This window comes from Monodelphis domestica, chromosome 2 (assembly GCF_027887165.1).
Source record: "Monodelphis domestica isolate mMonDom1 chromosome 2, mMonDom1.pri, whole genome shotgun sequence".
Taxonomy (NCBI): Eukaryota; Metazoa; Chordata; class Mammalia; order Didelphimorphia; family Didelphidae; genus Monodelphis; species Monodelphis domestica.
In genome coordinates this window covers 426,640,966-426,657,632 of record NC_077228.1, presented here as the reverse complement: position 1 = coordinate 426,657,632, position 16,667 = coordinate 426,640,966, and the positions used below count along the sequence as shown (strand labels likewise).

Genomic DNA, 16,667 nt, shown 5'->3' with positions numbered 1-16,667 from the left:
GGCCTATCCTCTTGAGAGAGGCTCCCTGCATCCCCAGGTCCTCAGCCCAAAAGCTAAGGCCTCTCCAGCTAAAGACTAATCAGCTCTGCCTGGGTTGAGACCAGGATCAGAGCAAAATACTAAGAGTGTAGGTTAGATATCTTACTCTATTCTCTCTCTGATTTTCTTTTACTCTTTCTATATTTTATAAATAAATTGTTAAAATAAATAAATCTCTTTGGAATTAATTAAATTCCTGGCAACCCTATTCTTAAATAATCCAGTCCAACCTTTTATAAAAACCCCTCACATTTTCTACCCCTTTACATAGGTCATCATACCCTCTTACCTCTATCCTCTCCACCCAAAATGTGATTGTGCAAAGACCCTTTCCTGGCTCTATCCTCTCTCAATGACCTTATCAACTTCTGAGTTTTTATTATAATGTCTATGCAGATGGTCCTCAGATCTATCTATCTAGTTCTAGTCTCTCTCTTCAATCTCAGTCTAATATCAGAAACTGCCTATGTCTCCTAGACAGTTCAAATTCAATAAGTCTAAAAGGAACTAATTATAATTTCTCCCTAAGTCTACCCCTCTTCCAAACTTTTCTAATTCTGTCAAGAGGACCATCAACCTTTTAGTCATCCTAGTTTGAAACCCTGGAGGTGTCCTTAACTTCTTGCTCTTACCCTCATCTATCCAATTAGCTCCCTAATTTATAGATTCTTCCTCCATAACCTCACTTTTATGTGACCTCTTCTCTCTATCACATTTTCTTTTGCTACTCCAATACACTATTAGATGCTCTCCCAAACCTCTTCTCTCTTCAACCCATCTTCTACAAATCTGCAAAAGTGCTATCCCTAAAGTACATATCTGATCATATCATTCCCCTGAAAATAAACTATAATAGTTCCCTATTCCCAGGATCAAATACAAATACCCCCCCCTTCCCACTGGACATTTAAAGCCCTACTATACTCTATAACTTTATGACATACTTTTTTTCAGGTTTATCATACATTACTCCATTTTATACATTTGCTGGTCTATTCAAAGTGGCTTTTCTTTTTTTTTATAGATGTCATCCCATCTCCTGTCTCCATGATGGGAGACATTCCTTTCTTTGTGTCCATCTCTTAAAATCCTTTATCCTTCAAAACTCAGTTTAAATGCCACCTTCTACATAATTATTTAAATGTTTTTGTTTTCTATACCCATGAATGTGTTTAATGTGCATACATTGTCTCCCACAACAGAATGTAATTCATTGGGGACAGTGACAATTTCCTATTTATTTAGCATAATTCATGAAGTATAAGGGATATAATAAATAATTCTTAATTCTTCCCTCTCAGGTACTCCTTATTTATTCAACTACTTGTCAAATTTTCTTGATATTAATTACACACTCTCTGGCCTCTGTTCTCTTCTTTGTACTCCTCCAGTTCCCATCCTAATTCTGGCCTTCATTTCCTCTTCTAGACTACTGTGATAGCTTCATAAATAATTAGTGCCTCCTTTCTCCAATTCATCCTCAACCCAACTTCCAAAATATGTCTCCTAAAGTATGAATCTGAGAATATCATTTCCCTTCTCAAAATCTTTTAGTAAATTAACCAACTTTTCACTCTGTTATTCAAGACCTTCTATAACCTACTTTTCCTACTTTATTACACATTACTTTCTTTTCATGCAATCTATTTTTTTTTCCAAACTGTACTATTGGCTATTCTTGAATCTTGGAATTCCATCTCTAATCTCTCTATATTTTTATGTGCCTTTCTTCCATAACTAAAGTCATCTTTTATTTTATTTTTTTAATTTTCTGTCCCTCAGAACCCTTCAAGGCTAATCTCAGGTACTAAGTCCTCCCTCTGTGAAACTTTTTAAACTTCTTCTAGACTCCTAATTATAAGTGATCTCTTCTCCCTTTAATTCTCCTATATTTACTTATATATGCATATGCTGCATCCTCTAATAGAATGAGTCCTCTGTTTAAGTTTTTGTCTGTGTAAGGCCAGATTAGTGGCTTCCAAACATATATTTTTCATACTTGTTTAATTGTTGTTAGAAAAATTCAAAGCTAACCCACAATGCCAATGAAGTAGCTAATGAAATCTAATGATATTAGGATACATTTTCTGCTAGCATGTGGTCCTTGTAGCTTTCCTAAACTTTGAATCTATTATAATATATACACTTTAAAGCATTTCATGACATAATGATAATTAGAAATGGATTACTTTTTCATTAAAACTTTTTAACAATCAAAGATTTTATAGTTCTTCATTTCAACCCTTTTATATGAGCTGAACAAGAAGTCTAACCAGTAAAAGGTTAGAACTCAAAAAGCATTCCATGCATGTGCTTTGAGAAGTATCTGACCCCCTTCTCTCCTTTTCCTTCTGTCTATGTATAATTGTATACACATACCCACATATGCTCATTAGAATTAAAAACTAAGGCTGAGAGAATAAAGATTCTCTTTAAGTTAATTAAAAGAATGAAATGACTTAAAATGAGGTACAAGAGGAAATTCTCTAACAGAAAAATAAAAAAAACCTGTGTTGTATTCGTAGAAGCTAAAAACATAAATCAATCATTTAATGAGCAGTTATTAAGCACCAGAACCAGGTACTGTGTTAAATGATAAGGATCCAAAAAAAAGCAAAACAAAATTCTTGCTCTCAAGAAGAACAGAGCCTATTGGGGAAGACAACATGTAAACAACTATGCACAAACAAGTAGTATACAGGATAAATTGGAAATCACAGAGGGAAAGCACTAAGAAGGATTAAGAAAGGATTCTTGTAGAAGGTGGGATTTTAGATAAGATTTGAAGGAAGCAGAGAAGAATGGAGAATGCTACAAACATGTGGGATATAGCCTGTGAAAATGTTAGAAATTAGAAGATAGGAGTGCTGTGTTCAAAGAACAACTACAAAGAAGCCAGTATCGCTAGACTTCAGAATATGAAGATGGGCGTAAGGTACAAAAAGACCGGAAAAGTAGGGAGAGGGTAGGTTATGAAAGACTGAAAGTTAGGCTGAGAATTTTATATTTAACCCTATAACCCTGGAAATAAGGAGCCACTGGATTGATTAAATGGGAAGGTGGGTATATATGTATGATATGATCAGGCCTGTGCTGAAGGAATGGTAGACTGGATTTGGGAAGAAATTTGAGTAAAACAAACCAGCTAGCTATATAATAAATAGTCCAGGTGTGAGGTGATAAGAGGTTATATAGAGTGTTTGGTGGTAGTGTCAGACAATAGAGAAATTGTTACTTAAGCCTAACTATAGAGTGGAGATGTTTATGTTTTTTATGCAGATATTTTGGGGTAGTGGAAAGAGATGGATTATAATATTTTCCCCCAGGGGACAGCTGGGTGGCTCAGTGGATTGAGAGATAGGCCTAGAGATAGGAGGTCCTATGTTCAAATCTGGCCTCAGACACTTCCCAGCTGTGTGACCCTGGGCAAGTCACTTGGCTCCCATTGCCTAGCCCTTACCACTCTTCTGCCTTGGGACCAATACACAGTATTGATTCCAAGATGGAAGGTAGGGGTTTAAAAATAATTTTTTCCCCAAGAATCTGACCTTCTGGATAGTTAAATATTGCCCCCTATTGCACCTTGTGTAATATAAAAAAATCTGACAAAATGTTTGGCCAAAATTTAATTATAAAGAAAGGATCAATTATAATAGCTTGACCTTGTTCTAAAATTTCTTTATGCTAGCATATAAAACTTCAGATAGCAATGCTCTCTTTCCATTTAATATCTCAGTAGAAAGAAAAAGATAAGTAATTCATGTTTTTAGAATAGTCAGGTTTGATTTGTTCTTTTAAAAAAAAAACGTTGCCTTGTTTTCGAATTGATATTAAGTACTGATTCCAAGGCAGAGTTGTGGTAAAGACTAAGTAATTGGGGTTAAATGTTTTGCTCAGAGTCATACAGCTATGAAGTAGCTAAGGTTATACTTAAACTCAGGACCTCCAATCTCTAGGCTTGGCTCTATATACATTGACCTACCTACACTGAATTCACATTAAACAAATTAAAAGAATTGTATAGAAATTTATGGTCAGAGTTGAATAAAGCCATCAATACTAGGTTTTTGTTGAGTTGTTTCTTGTTGTCTGACTCTATATAACCCATTTAAGGTTTTCTTCTCAAAGATACCAGATGTTTAGCCATTCCCTTCTTCAACTTATTTTACAGAAAAGGAACTAAAGCAACCAGGGTTATGTGACTTGCCAAGAGTCATATAGCTAGTAAGCTAACGCCAAACAAGACTCAAATCTTCCTGACTCCAACCTCAGAACTCTATCCACTATGCCACTTAGCTGCTCTATCAATGTTTACATTTCAATTAATAAAAATATTTTGTATTTTGATGTGTAAAATGGTTATTCTATTTAAGAAACAGAAATACTTGAGAAAAAAAGAGAAAAATAGCATATAAACCAATTAGAGAAAAATAAGTAGACTGAAAAGGAGTTATCTACAGAAGTTTACCTTTTTTAGGAATCTTGTGAAAAGGTCAAATTTTTTTATAGACTCTACTAAAAATATATGCCAGTATTTATGTTCAATTCAACAAATGTTTAATAAGTATTGACTCTGTATAGACACACGCTAAATATTGTGGGTGTCTAAAATAAATAAAATACAATGTGATATGCTACTTAAATATAAAGTAAAATTAAACATGTAATTGAATAATTATAATACTAGGCAGAATACAAGTAATCTAAGAGAAGAACAAAGGAATTTTAAAAAGAAAACAGTAAGTAGATGACATTTTCATAATCAAATGGTATTTGAGTTGGGTAGGAATGATTTTATTTGAATTGTTTTATTACTAGGACGTGAAGACTAAAACCTTAGGGAGCTGAGGGTCCTTTGTCTAGGTGTGGCAGTCAGTCAAATAAGTGGTGAGAGACACTATATGCTCAATCCTGTGTTTAGGCATCACACAATGTTCTCCCTTGCACAGGTTCTGCATTTATAGGTTATAGGTTCATTGAGTAAATACTTTTCTGGAACACAATCATTTCTCATCATACATGTTTCCATAGAACCTAACAATAGACACTAAGCCTAAGGAGATAGTCAACAAAACAGTGGTGCTATAACAGAAATAGATCAATGACATAAACAGGGTGGTCTGGAGGTTAGTTCCTAACCTTATCTTATCCTAACTTATCCTAACCTTATGGGATGACCAGCTAGGATAATCATTGTTGTTTTTGATCAGCTTTCACTATCCATCACAGTTACTTGGGAGATGGGTAACAAAACATTCCATACCTAGGTACGGGGTTAGAGGGTAACTTAAAGCAGAAGAAAATTGGAATTTTCCTCAATTTCCAAGTTGCATTTTTCTCATGTTTGATTCAAGCATCTGGCAAAGTTGCCTGGTTATGGTAAACATAACAAACCAGCGAAGTATTTCTATAACTTCTGTTTCAGAGGAATGATTGAGGTATCTGTCATGCTTAGCCTGCAATGGGTATGGGACCTCTGAATGTACCTTTGCTAAGAGAAAGAAAGGAGGGGTAATGGTAGTGATCTTTGGGTTTTAATTCTGAGAATATAATCTTTTGGAGGTACTATTCTAAGGGGGTTAAAATGGGACATATATGTGTTAGTCCTGCAAGTATTGTGAAGATTGGATTTTCTATTTCCTGATTGTAACAATGAAGATACTTAATTCAACAAAATCAGGAATGTCTTGGGAACTTTAAATTACTCCACCCTACTTAGACATACTTTAGGGGAAGATAAAGTTGTAATCTCCTGATTAAGCAATGAAGGTACTTAACTCTTACTTTATAGTGAAGCTAGAACTTTAAGTTAAGTCTATTTTAAGATCTTAATACAAAAAAGGTGTTAAGTAACTATAAAGGTTAAATTAATCACAAAAGATCAAGTAATTAACAAAAGGTGAACTTAACAAAGAAGTGTTAAGTAACTCTAAAGATATAATCTAATCAAAAGAAGATGAGAACTAAAAGTATGGGCAGTCCTGGAGAAAAACCTTTGATGTAATTGGTAGATGTGAAAATTTAGAGGAGACCCAAGGGTGAAAGATCACTTCCTCTCTCTGGCACCCTTTGTGGTGGAGAATTGTCTAAGAGCAGCGTGCTGGCCTATCGGCATCTTAGCATGGCTACAAGCTATTGTCCAGTTCAGTGGTGAGTTTCTGGCTGAGTTTCCCTCCTTTAGTTTTCCAACTTTATCCCCTTAGAAGCCTCTAATCTTCAGATACCTAGAGGTGAGGATTTAAAACTCCCCCTGGCACAGGCCAGGCAGGAGAATCCTATATCCTCTCCCCTCCGTCTCCTTAAATTCCCTCCCTCTATATTAATTAAATTACCATAAATTTCCAGACTGTCTTGGGTATTTTATTTGGGATTTTCCCTGGTGACCAATTAACTCTAGATTTTAAGTCACAACCCTAAAATTATCTTGAGTATTTGCTGTCATATTATTCTCCTGTATTGGGGAGAGAACAATAATCATAACAATTCTATTAGTAAGGAAAGTTAGAGAGAGAAGTCATATAGAGAGGGTTCCATGGGTGCCTTATTTTCTAGAGGCTGTTTTGCAGTCTCCATTTCCCCAGACTACAACTGTCAGTGGGGGTAAGATGGCTCCCCACATTATTACCATTGCCAAGGGAATATCATTGGTGAATTTTGCTCAGAAAAGAAGTTAATTTTTATTTTAGGATAAAAGATTATTCATGAAAAATATTTATCTAACCAAATACAACCTAAGTTATCTATTATGGAACTATTAGTTGACTATAACTTTTACCTCTCATACTTAATAATGTGTATCACAGAACATCCCAAAGATGAGATATAATTTGTTTTAATAAAAAAAAACAGAATTTATGAAGTAGATAATTAGAAATATCTATATTACATCTAAAGGTTGATGGTGGTCCCTTTAAACATTGTTTTTCCTAATGCAAAGTAGAATTCAATTTATCACCTGTTTTAAAAAAAAAGATTTGTATACATTACAAGAATACATCTATTTTGTGAAATGGTTACAAACTCTAATTAGATCTGATTTAGCTATCTCCTGATTAGTAACAATGGAGATACTTGGTTTAACAGAATCGAGTCTTGGGAACTCTACATTTCTCCTCCCTACTTAGTTTAACAAGGTCAAGAATGTCTGCACCATACTCAACGATTGAGAAAACTGCCTTCAACAGACTTGTGCAGAAATAGCGGAAAGACCCCTGGGCTGTCTTAAGTCAAGCTAAGCTAACATTGCTACATATGAGACACAGAAAAGTGATGTAAAACTGTCTATATAGGGCAAGTCACTTGCTCTCTTCGGCCTCTTTTCCTGAAGACGAGTCTCTGGCTGGCAATATGCTAAGTGTTCCTACATCTTGGCGTGGTGTCAGCTATTTGTCTGGGTTTTGGTGGCGAGTTTGCCCTTGAGCTAATTCAGGTTCAGGCATCTTGGCTGAACCCTCTTGGAGTTCAGGCTGATTCCTTCCTTTTTTTTGGTTTCCCTTTGAAACATATAGAGCTGTTTTCCACAATTCTTCAAGGTCCATTTCTGACCATCTTGGGCAATGTGTTCTAAAATAATCCCTAATCACTTTGCAAGAGTTACTGAAAAAGAGCCTTCTAACTTGTCTTATGCAATTTTCTTTAGATAGGTCAAAATCCAGCTCATCTACCCCCAAATTCGATTATTCTGTCCATGAATCTGGAGGGTGTCTCTTCCTCATTTTGCTTAAGTTTTTCAAATTCCGTCCACTCATCTGTACTGTCTGCACACTCTCTCATTGCTGTTAGAATGGCCTCGCTACAATGGTATAGTTGTAAAAGACCCTCAGAGTCGTTATAGTTCCATTCGGGATCCTGAGATGGCCAAATGTGCTGCATTGCACCCCCTGGGTTTTGTTGACATGAACAATTATTTTATTTTTCTCACGATCAGTTAAAAAAGCCTGAAGCAAGTTTTCAACATCCTTGTAAGATGGATTATACTGAAAAATTGTCTGTCATCTTTTTTGTTACTAGAAAGGGATCTTGTTCATATGTGGGGATATTTCGTGTAAATTCATTTATTTCTTGGGGAATAAATGGTATATTTTGCCTTAAAGTCACCACATCCCCGTTCCGTACTATTTCAAGTACTTCTCTTAGAGGAAACAGGCCTCTAATTGAATTTGGTACCTGTGGGTCAGTTTGACTAAGATGAGTTTCTTTAGAAGGATGAGATTTCCTTTGGGCTAGAATTTGGTTTTGTGTAGGAGAAGGATTGCAGGGGAAGGGTCTTGAGAATTAAGTTCAGCCAAGATTTTAGCTGACCTATAGGGAAGGTATATCTTTATTTTAGGGAAGGAAATTTCCTCATTTAGAGGTTCAGAAACATGTCCAGACCTGTTTCTGGTGGGATGGATGTTTGCCAATTGATCCTGTAAGAAATATTTTAAATTGTCCAATTGGGTTTGCATGTTCTCCTGCATTTTAGCCTCAAATTTTTTAATATTATCCTGTGTTTTATATTGCATGTTTTTCATGTTGTCCTGTGTTTTATCTTCAGATTTTTGCATAACTTTTTGTATTTTAGCTTCAGATTCTAGCATAATTTCTTGTATTTTAGCTTCGTAATTTTGCGTGTTTTTTTGAATTTCAGCTTCAAATAATTTTTTTATGTTAGCATCTCTAAACACAGTACTGAGGAGTACAAAAATGACATTACCTAATAATATAAAAAATTGGAGGTATGCTGAATTCCTCAATGTCCCTAATTCTTCAACCATCATAAATGTTGAAGAATATAGTATTCATTTATATATATATATATATATATATATATATATATATATTGTAATTATTTTTCTAACAGGCTTCACAAAACATGTGGGGAGCAGGACAAGGCCAAAATTCTCTTTAGGTCCCCTTCACTCCTAATTAAGAGTAATCTAGGCACTTGTTCCCTGAGGAAAAGGGGATTAGTAGCTAAACAGCTTCCCAGTCCTGTCGCTTTGGATTTAAAAAAAGAAAAAAGAAAAAAAAACAAATTTACTTACCTCTAGGGCTAATCAAAATAAGCTATTAGAAGCTGAACTTAGGGACAAGACACAGTAGAGAAATGGTTTAGGAAAATTAAGATGATTGAGGGTATTTCTTCACAACCAACGTGGTCAGCCAAAAACTGAAAAGGATAATTTTAGCGTTGTGACCTAAACTATATTAATTATTGGCCGCCATGGATATCCCAAATAACAAAAAATATTTTTCCCCAAGTCAGTCTGGAAATTTATGGTGATTTAATTAATATAGTGGAAAGAAATTTAAGAAGAAGGGAGAAAGAAAAGGGTGTAGGATTTCTCCCACCTGGCTTGTGCCAGGGGGAAGGGGGCTAGAAGATTAAAGGCTCTAGAAGGTAAGGTTTTGGAGAGAAAAAGAGGAAGGAATCAGCCTGAACTCCAAGAGGGCTCAGCTAAGATGCCTGAACCTGAATTAGCTCAAGGGCAAACTCACCACCAAAACCCAGACAAATAGCTGCCACCACACCAAAATGTCAGAATGCTTAGCACGCTGCCAGCCAGAGAAGCATCTCCAGGAAAACAGGCCGAAGAGAGCAAATGACTTGCCTTATGTAAATGGTTTTTACATCACTTTCCTGTGTCTCATCTGTACCAATGTTAGCTTAGCTTGACTTAGGACAGCCCAGGGGTCTGTCTGCTATTTCTGCACATGTCTGTTGAAGGGGATTTTCTCAAATACTTAATCCTTGAGTATGGTGCAGACATTCCTGACCTTGTTAAACTAAGTAGGGTAGAGAAATGTAGAGTTCCCAAGACTTGATTCTGTTAAACCAAGTATATAGCTAAATCAGATCTTCTAACGTACGGTCTGAGTAGGGTGGAGTAGTTTTTAAATTCACAAATGGCAAGTATAAACTAATAATTTCATCATCTAGAGGTAGAAGTCATAGTTCCTTAGCATTACAATTAAAATATGGGGAGTCTGGCCATAGATTTAAATGGTTTATTAATCAGAAAGGATCAAGTGAGAGATGAGAGAAAATGAGAGGCTGGATATAGGTTGATCTAGAGAAGTGATGGCAAACCTATGGCATGGGTGCCAAAGATGGCACACAGAGTCCTCTCTGTGGGCACTTCACACACCCTCATCCCCCTCCCTGGCCAGTTCCTTACTAGAAAGGCAGATGGACTTGGGCAGAGCTGCTCCCTTTCCCCTCTCCACTGTGTCTGACAACACTTTTTCACATCCCCCACCCCTTTGCGCACCAGCGCAATAGAAACACACAGGGGATAAGATGGGTGGTTCACAGGCAGCAGAGCTGGAGTGGAGAGGAGTGCTTGAGTCACTTCCTTCCCTTTCTCTACACTCACTGAGGCTATTCCTCACTTCTGCCCAGTAGTCCAATGGAAGTATTTTCTCCCTCCCCTGTGTCGGGTAAGGGGGTAGAAGCAAGGTGTGACTGGCACTTGGTGGGGGGAGGGGCAAAGCACTCATTGGGGGTTGGGGCACACTTCATCTCTAAAAGGTTTGCCATCACTGCTATAGACACTCCGTTTAGCTAAGGTACTTTCTTACTGCAGTAACTTCCTGGTGCAGAATTGTGAACCTTTTAGAGATCATGTACCCAGACTGTACCTTCAAGCTGCCTGCAAACCCCACCCCTCATATCTCCAGACAGCAGAGGAAAGAAGTGCTTGTACTGAGAAGCTGAAGAGAGGGGCAAGGCATGCAAAAAATGCCCTCAGGCACAGCAGAATGGGGGAACAGGGGTGCTCCTCCAGCACACCTGGGACATGTGATGTCTTGAGTTTGTATGTACATACACATCTCTATAGATAAATTCAAATATCCATCTATAAATATTTAAACCAGGATTAGAATTCTTTCCAAATTATTCAATTACATTTTCAAATAACACTTCAAAAAAATTTTGCAGTGTAATTTAATATATTGATATTGGCAATATAACATTTCTTAATTCTTTAATGGGAGTGAAAAAATAGATGTGTTGGAAATGATAGCTTATACATTTATAAGCTAAAAGATTAACCATGTAGAGATGAAAATATGATGTCCATGTAAGCTTAAATGACTAGTTTAACATCAAAAAGGTATTAAATGGCAGGAGTAAAATTTGAACCTGGATTCCATGATTCCAACATTCATTCCACTATGGTTGTGTTTGTATAATACCCATAGCATATGCATTGTATAAATGTCTCATCAGAAGAGGTTTTAAACTTGATCACACAAGGTTATCAGACCAGTGATCACCATGGTGTCAAGAACCAAGAGAATATGGATCCCCTAGAGGAAAGGTCACCTTTGAAGAAACTAATAACATTTTTGTCACTTACCTGTAGATTTTCACAAGTTTCTTGACTGTAGGTGAGTCTCTGAATTTCTGTAGGTGAGACAAGATATAATGCTTGTCCATTGTTGGTGAAGCAGAATGTTCTTGCTATCCTCATGTTGGTAAGTGGCAGGTAATACACATCCAACAATGGTCTTAAACTTGGCAAACTTAACAAAAGAATTAAAACAATAATAATAAGTAAGAACAGCCTTTCGTCTTGATAACATTTAGATTTTTTTAACTTAACTTTAAAATACCCTTTTCACCTAAATATTAGTTAAGACCTTAGTAAACAAGAATTTTAAAATATGAAACCAATTTAATATTCATCAAATGTATGCACTGAGGGAACCAAAGATTTTAACATTAGTTAACAAGCATGTTACTCAAGTCTCACCAAGAAGTTCTTGTCCTAGATAACACTGGCTTCTGGGTCATATCTACAGAGATTTCAACTATATGTAACTAGTTACTTGGGCAAAATTCTTCTATGTAATAAGGACCAATTGTAGTCCTTAATATTCTATTATTAAGTGAGGAATAGAATGTTAATTGTTTAATAGGAAGTTATAAATTACTTTAGTAGTATTTGATAACATCATTAACAGCTGCTGGACTATATGATGGTATGACTTCTGTCTACTTAAGTTAGATGATAAACTAGTCTTATGGATAATATAAAGACATTCCTATCTAAACATTTTCCCTCAATCCTATTAATGGAAGACCAGGGCAAAAACTTTTTCTTGTTTGTGTCTTTGTATCTTCAATCTTCTAGCAGAATCCTTGCTATAAATGTCTCCAATGAAATGGACAGGAGCTATTAACTACTGATAGAGAAATTAGTTCTGTTTAATAGTTCCTTATCTATTTTTTTAAATTCATATAATCATACAATATTTATTAAACCACATTGTTTATATTTTTTAAAAAAATGAAACTTTCCAATTCTCTGCAATTTAAAAATTTTTCTTTATAATGCTTGTAAATCACAATTTATGTAATATTTAATATTTTATGTCACCCATACACATATACACACACTCCAACTCAATAAATTCCAGTGTCTCCCTATCACCTCTAGTATCAAATACAAAATCCTAAAGTATTCGAAGCTCTTCATAAACTAGCCTTCTACCTTTCCTGTCTTCTTACACCTCATACTCCATCAAGTCCTCTCTGATTCAATGGCAATGGCCTTCTCGCTGTTCCTTGAATAAGACATTTCACCTCTAAGCTCTGCATATTTTTATTGACTGCCCCACCCACCCACTCTCATTCCAGGTTGCTGTCCCTCCTCATCTCCACTTTCTGGCTTCCCTGAATTTCTTCTAGTTTCAACTATAGGCTTCTATAGGAGGTATTTCCTAATCAATATTAATTCTAGTGCCTTCCTTCTCTTTCTAGTGCTTTTCCTATTTATCCCATATTAGCTTGTTTGTACTAAGGTGTTTGCATGTTGTTTCCCTCTTCAAATTGTGAGCTCCTTAAGGACAGGGAATACCTTTTGTCTTTTTTTTGTATCACTGTATTTGACACACAGCACATAATTTCATGAATGCTTAAAGATTGATTTTAGGTTAGATAAATTTTAGTTAAATTTCTTTATAGGTTGATGTAAAAAGCTTCTTGTGGAAGCAGTTGAGGAGGAAGAAGAATTCTCCCACTATGTACTGAGATCGTCTACCTCACAAGTATTTACCCATCAAAGAGAGGAGACACAACAGTATTCCAAAGAAAGAAAGGCTAGATTCTAGGTCCCAATCATGATTTTTAAACTTACTTGTCTGTAGTAATAAGGCAAGTTCCTGAAATTCTCTGATCCTTACTTAACTTTATAATCTGTAAAATAAGCATAACAATTCTTTCTACTTCAATTCTACTCATTGAATAAGTGTTTATGAAGTCCCTATTGTGTGTTAGCCTTTTAGAACATATAAATACATATACAATTGTATACAATGCAAATTGACTTTGGCACATTAGGCCATATCAGGATAGGTGTAGGGCAACAAGTGACAAACTAAATTTTACAGGTAACTAGGCATTTAAAAATATGGAGAAGAAGAAAGAATGTAATCCTTCAAAGGCACTAAGTTGATAGATAGAACAATGTATATTTAAAAAGTAAGCCAATTTGAAGGGAATGCAGCCTGCATTAAGAAGAGTAATGTGAAATAAGCCTGGAAAGTTGGACAGTGTCAGGGGCTTTAAATGCCAGAGTAGTTTTTTATTTTATTTTGGTGGAGAAAGAACTTAAATTTTCAAGTGTTATCAAAATGTAGGTGATTATTGATCATAATGCACCTTGCTCCACGTTTTATAATTTTTATGATGTTTTTCTTACATTCTTCTTTTTTTTTTGTTAATTGTACATACTCTTATGCTTCTCATAGCTCTTGACTTTCTTTTTCTCTAATCCATCATTATACTAAAATTCTACTGATTATCATAAACGGGCTAAAAGAAAAGTGAGAGAAAACTAATTCTAAGTACTAATTCATTACTAGAAAGGATATTTTTTTTTTAATTCAAGAGGTTAAATTCATATAAATTCATTTTTTAATGGGTAAAAGCTGAGCATGCTTAATAATTTACTTCAGTTTCATTTGCCTCAACATTTTTGTTAGGCTTACTACTTACTGAAATCTGAAAAGGGAACTGAACTATTTGGAGACCATCAGTCACATAAAAACAAAAGAAATATCATTACTAAAGTTATAAAGGCACTGTGGTATAGTAAATAGAGTACTGTAAATTTTAAAACTATTCCACCCTAATCAGACTGTACTTTAGAAGATCTGATTTAGCTATTTCCTGATCAGTAACAATGGAGATACTTGGAATAACAGAATCAGGTCTTGGAAACTCTACATTTCTCTACCCTTCTTAGTTTAACAAGATTAGGAAGGTCTGCATCAAACTCAAGATTTAATTATCTGAGGAAATGGCCTTCAACAGACATGTGCAAAAAAAAAGGGACAAACTCCTGGGCTGTCCTAAGTCAAGCTAAGCGATCATTGGTACAGATGAGATGTAGGAAAGTGATGTAAATCTGTCCATATAAGGCATGTCACTTACTCTCTCTGGCTCTTTTCCCTGGAGAGGCAACTGGCTGAAAGTGTGCTAGGCTTTTCAACATCTTGGAGGGTTGGTGGTGAGTTTGCCTTGGGGTGATTCAGGTTTGGGCATCAGAGTTTAGCCCTTCTTTTTCTGGAGTTCCAGATGACTCCTTCCTCCTTCATACTCCAAACCCTTACTTCCTTATCTCCTGATCTCCCTGCCCCTGATACTAGTCAGGCTTGAGGTGTGGGGGGGGGGGGGTAAGGGAGGAGAACCTACTCCTTCTCCTTCTTTCTTCTCCTTAATCTCCCCCCTATCAATTAAATCACCATAAAAAATTCCAGCTAACTTGAGTATTTTATTATTTGGGATTTCCCCTGGCGACCACTTAAATTTAGACTTTTCAGTCTCAACCATAATAATTTTAAACTTTACAGTTTGGGCCTGGAAGTCAGTCAAATATCACATCTTGACCCTACCTGTATAAACCTGAAAGTAACTTAACCTTTGTGTCTTAGGGAATTTCTTATGTAAGCTATTATGTCACTCTTCTTATGGTACAGAAACAACATAGTTACTTACAAAGGTTGTAGAAACTTAGTAGAATTTAAATCATTATTGTCAACAGTTAAAAATGACAATGCTTATTAAGATGCCACATTTCTATTGTTTTCTCTGGTTCATTTGAGATACAAAACAGTAGTGAAGCATACCTTAGACATTTCATTTCACTTATAGGCAGCTCAAATTTCTTTATATTTAAAATTGAGTTGCATTATCAACCTTATCTTATCAACCTGTTTTGGAAAAAAAGGGTGTTAGAAACCCTACTTTGTTATATAAATGTAAGTTGTTATTATTTTGATTCATCTGCAGACTGTTGGGGTCAATTCTTCCAAGAAATATTAAAAAAAAATGTTCTCTTGTATCTACAGATATTTGAAGGTAATCTGTGTGTCATTACATGCACTTTATATATCTATTGATATGATGGAAGATAAAGGAATTTCCTTATTTAAGTATTTAAATGTATAAAATAATAAACCCATGAGTCAATGAAAACTGAAAAGTTATGTAAAGAAGACATTATTTTCCTTTCAAAAAAAAACGTACAAAACAATCCTAAATTTATCTTACCTGAAAGTCATAATATGTCCATTGGCACAGAAACATGCAAGGCAAATACTATTGCTCAATGCCACTATATCTCCACGAAGAACAAATGAGGTCTCTGTTATATTTTGCTTATAAGCACAGTTCTGGGTTGGCAGTGAGATCACTTTTGCCTGCTTCTCAGAACAAATCACTGCATATTGGTTTTCACTGATTTCCTGAGAGGAAGAGGGAGATACAGAGACAGGTCGCCGTTTTTTCAACTTATCCTTTTCATCTTTTTCTTCAGAGACATTGTATTCTCTCCAGGGTTCATATGCTGGTGGCACTAAACATCCTGTATTATCTAGAAATGCCATTCTTAGGATTGCCCCTTTTAATCTCAATATGGTACCTACGACAAAGAAATTCATCAAATAAAAGTTAAAATGATAACATTAAAACATTTGTCACTCTAGACAATTTATCCCAACTTATTAAAATACAGCCCTGCCACGTTTATTACAGCACTTTCAGCTACAATATGGTCTCTTTAAATGAACTCCATGGATCACATTATAGAAGTTTTTAATGCACCAATCATATTTATTGTTGTTTTTTAAAAATATTAAGCAGTATAGTATAAAATTTTAATAGATGTTTAAATGCAAAAATTGTGCTTCCTACTCTTCTCTCCACCTAAATTACTACCATCTTAGTTCAAGACCTCATCATCTGTTGCTATATTATTCTAACAGTCTCCTAATTTGCCTTCCTGCCTCAAGTTTCTCAGGGCTCCAGTCCATCCTACACAAGGATGAAAAATCAATTTTTCTCAATCATAATATTTGATTCTTATGATTCTACTATTCAATCAACTCTAGTGGATTCCTTTTGCTTCCAGGATGTGTGTGTGTGTGTGTGTGCGCGCGCGTGCACACACACATATATGTATAACATTTCTTCCCTTGCACTATTTCTTTTACTTTTTTCAATGACATGTAGAAATGATTTTTTTCTTCAATTTTTTTTTAAATTTTATATGATTGATTAATTTAGAATATTTTTCTAGGATTACAAAAATTATTTCTTCTTCCATACCTGACACAAAATTCTACTGGGTTTTACA

General features: G+C 35.3%; 1 protein-coding gene across 4 annotated transcripts in view; it reads right to left on the bottom strand.

The window, feature by feature from the left end:
- STXBP5 (syntaxin binding protein 5) overlaps nt 1-16,667 on the bottom strand; it is a 213,840-nt gene that overhangs the window by 16,998 nt on the left and 180,175 nt on the right. For all 4 annotated transcript variants that reach the window (XM_056818911.1, XM_056818912.1, XM_003340397.4 and 1 more), the window contains 2 exons: nt 15,584-15,953; nt 11,385-11,550 (listed from right to left, as the gene is read on the bottom strand). In XM_056818911.1, the coding sequence (XP_056674889.1) occupies nt 11,385-11,550; nt 15,584-15,953 (536 nt within the window). The remainder of the gene's footprint in view (nt 1-11,384; nt 11,551-15,583; nt 15,954-16,667) is intronic.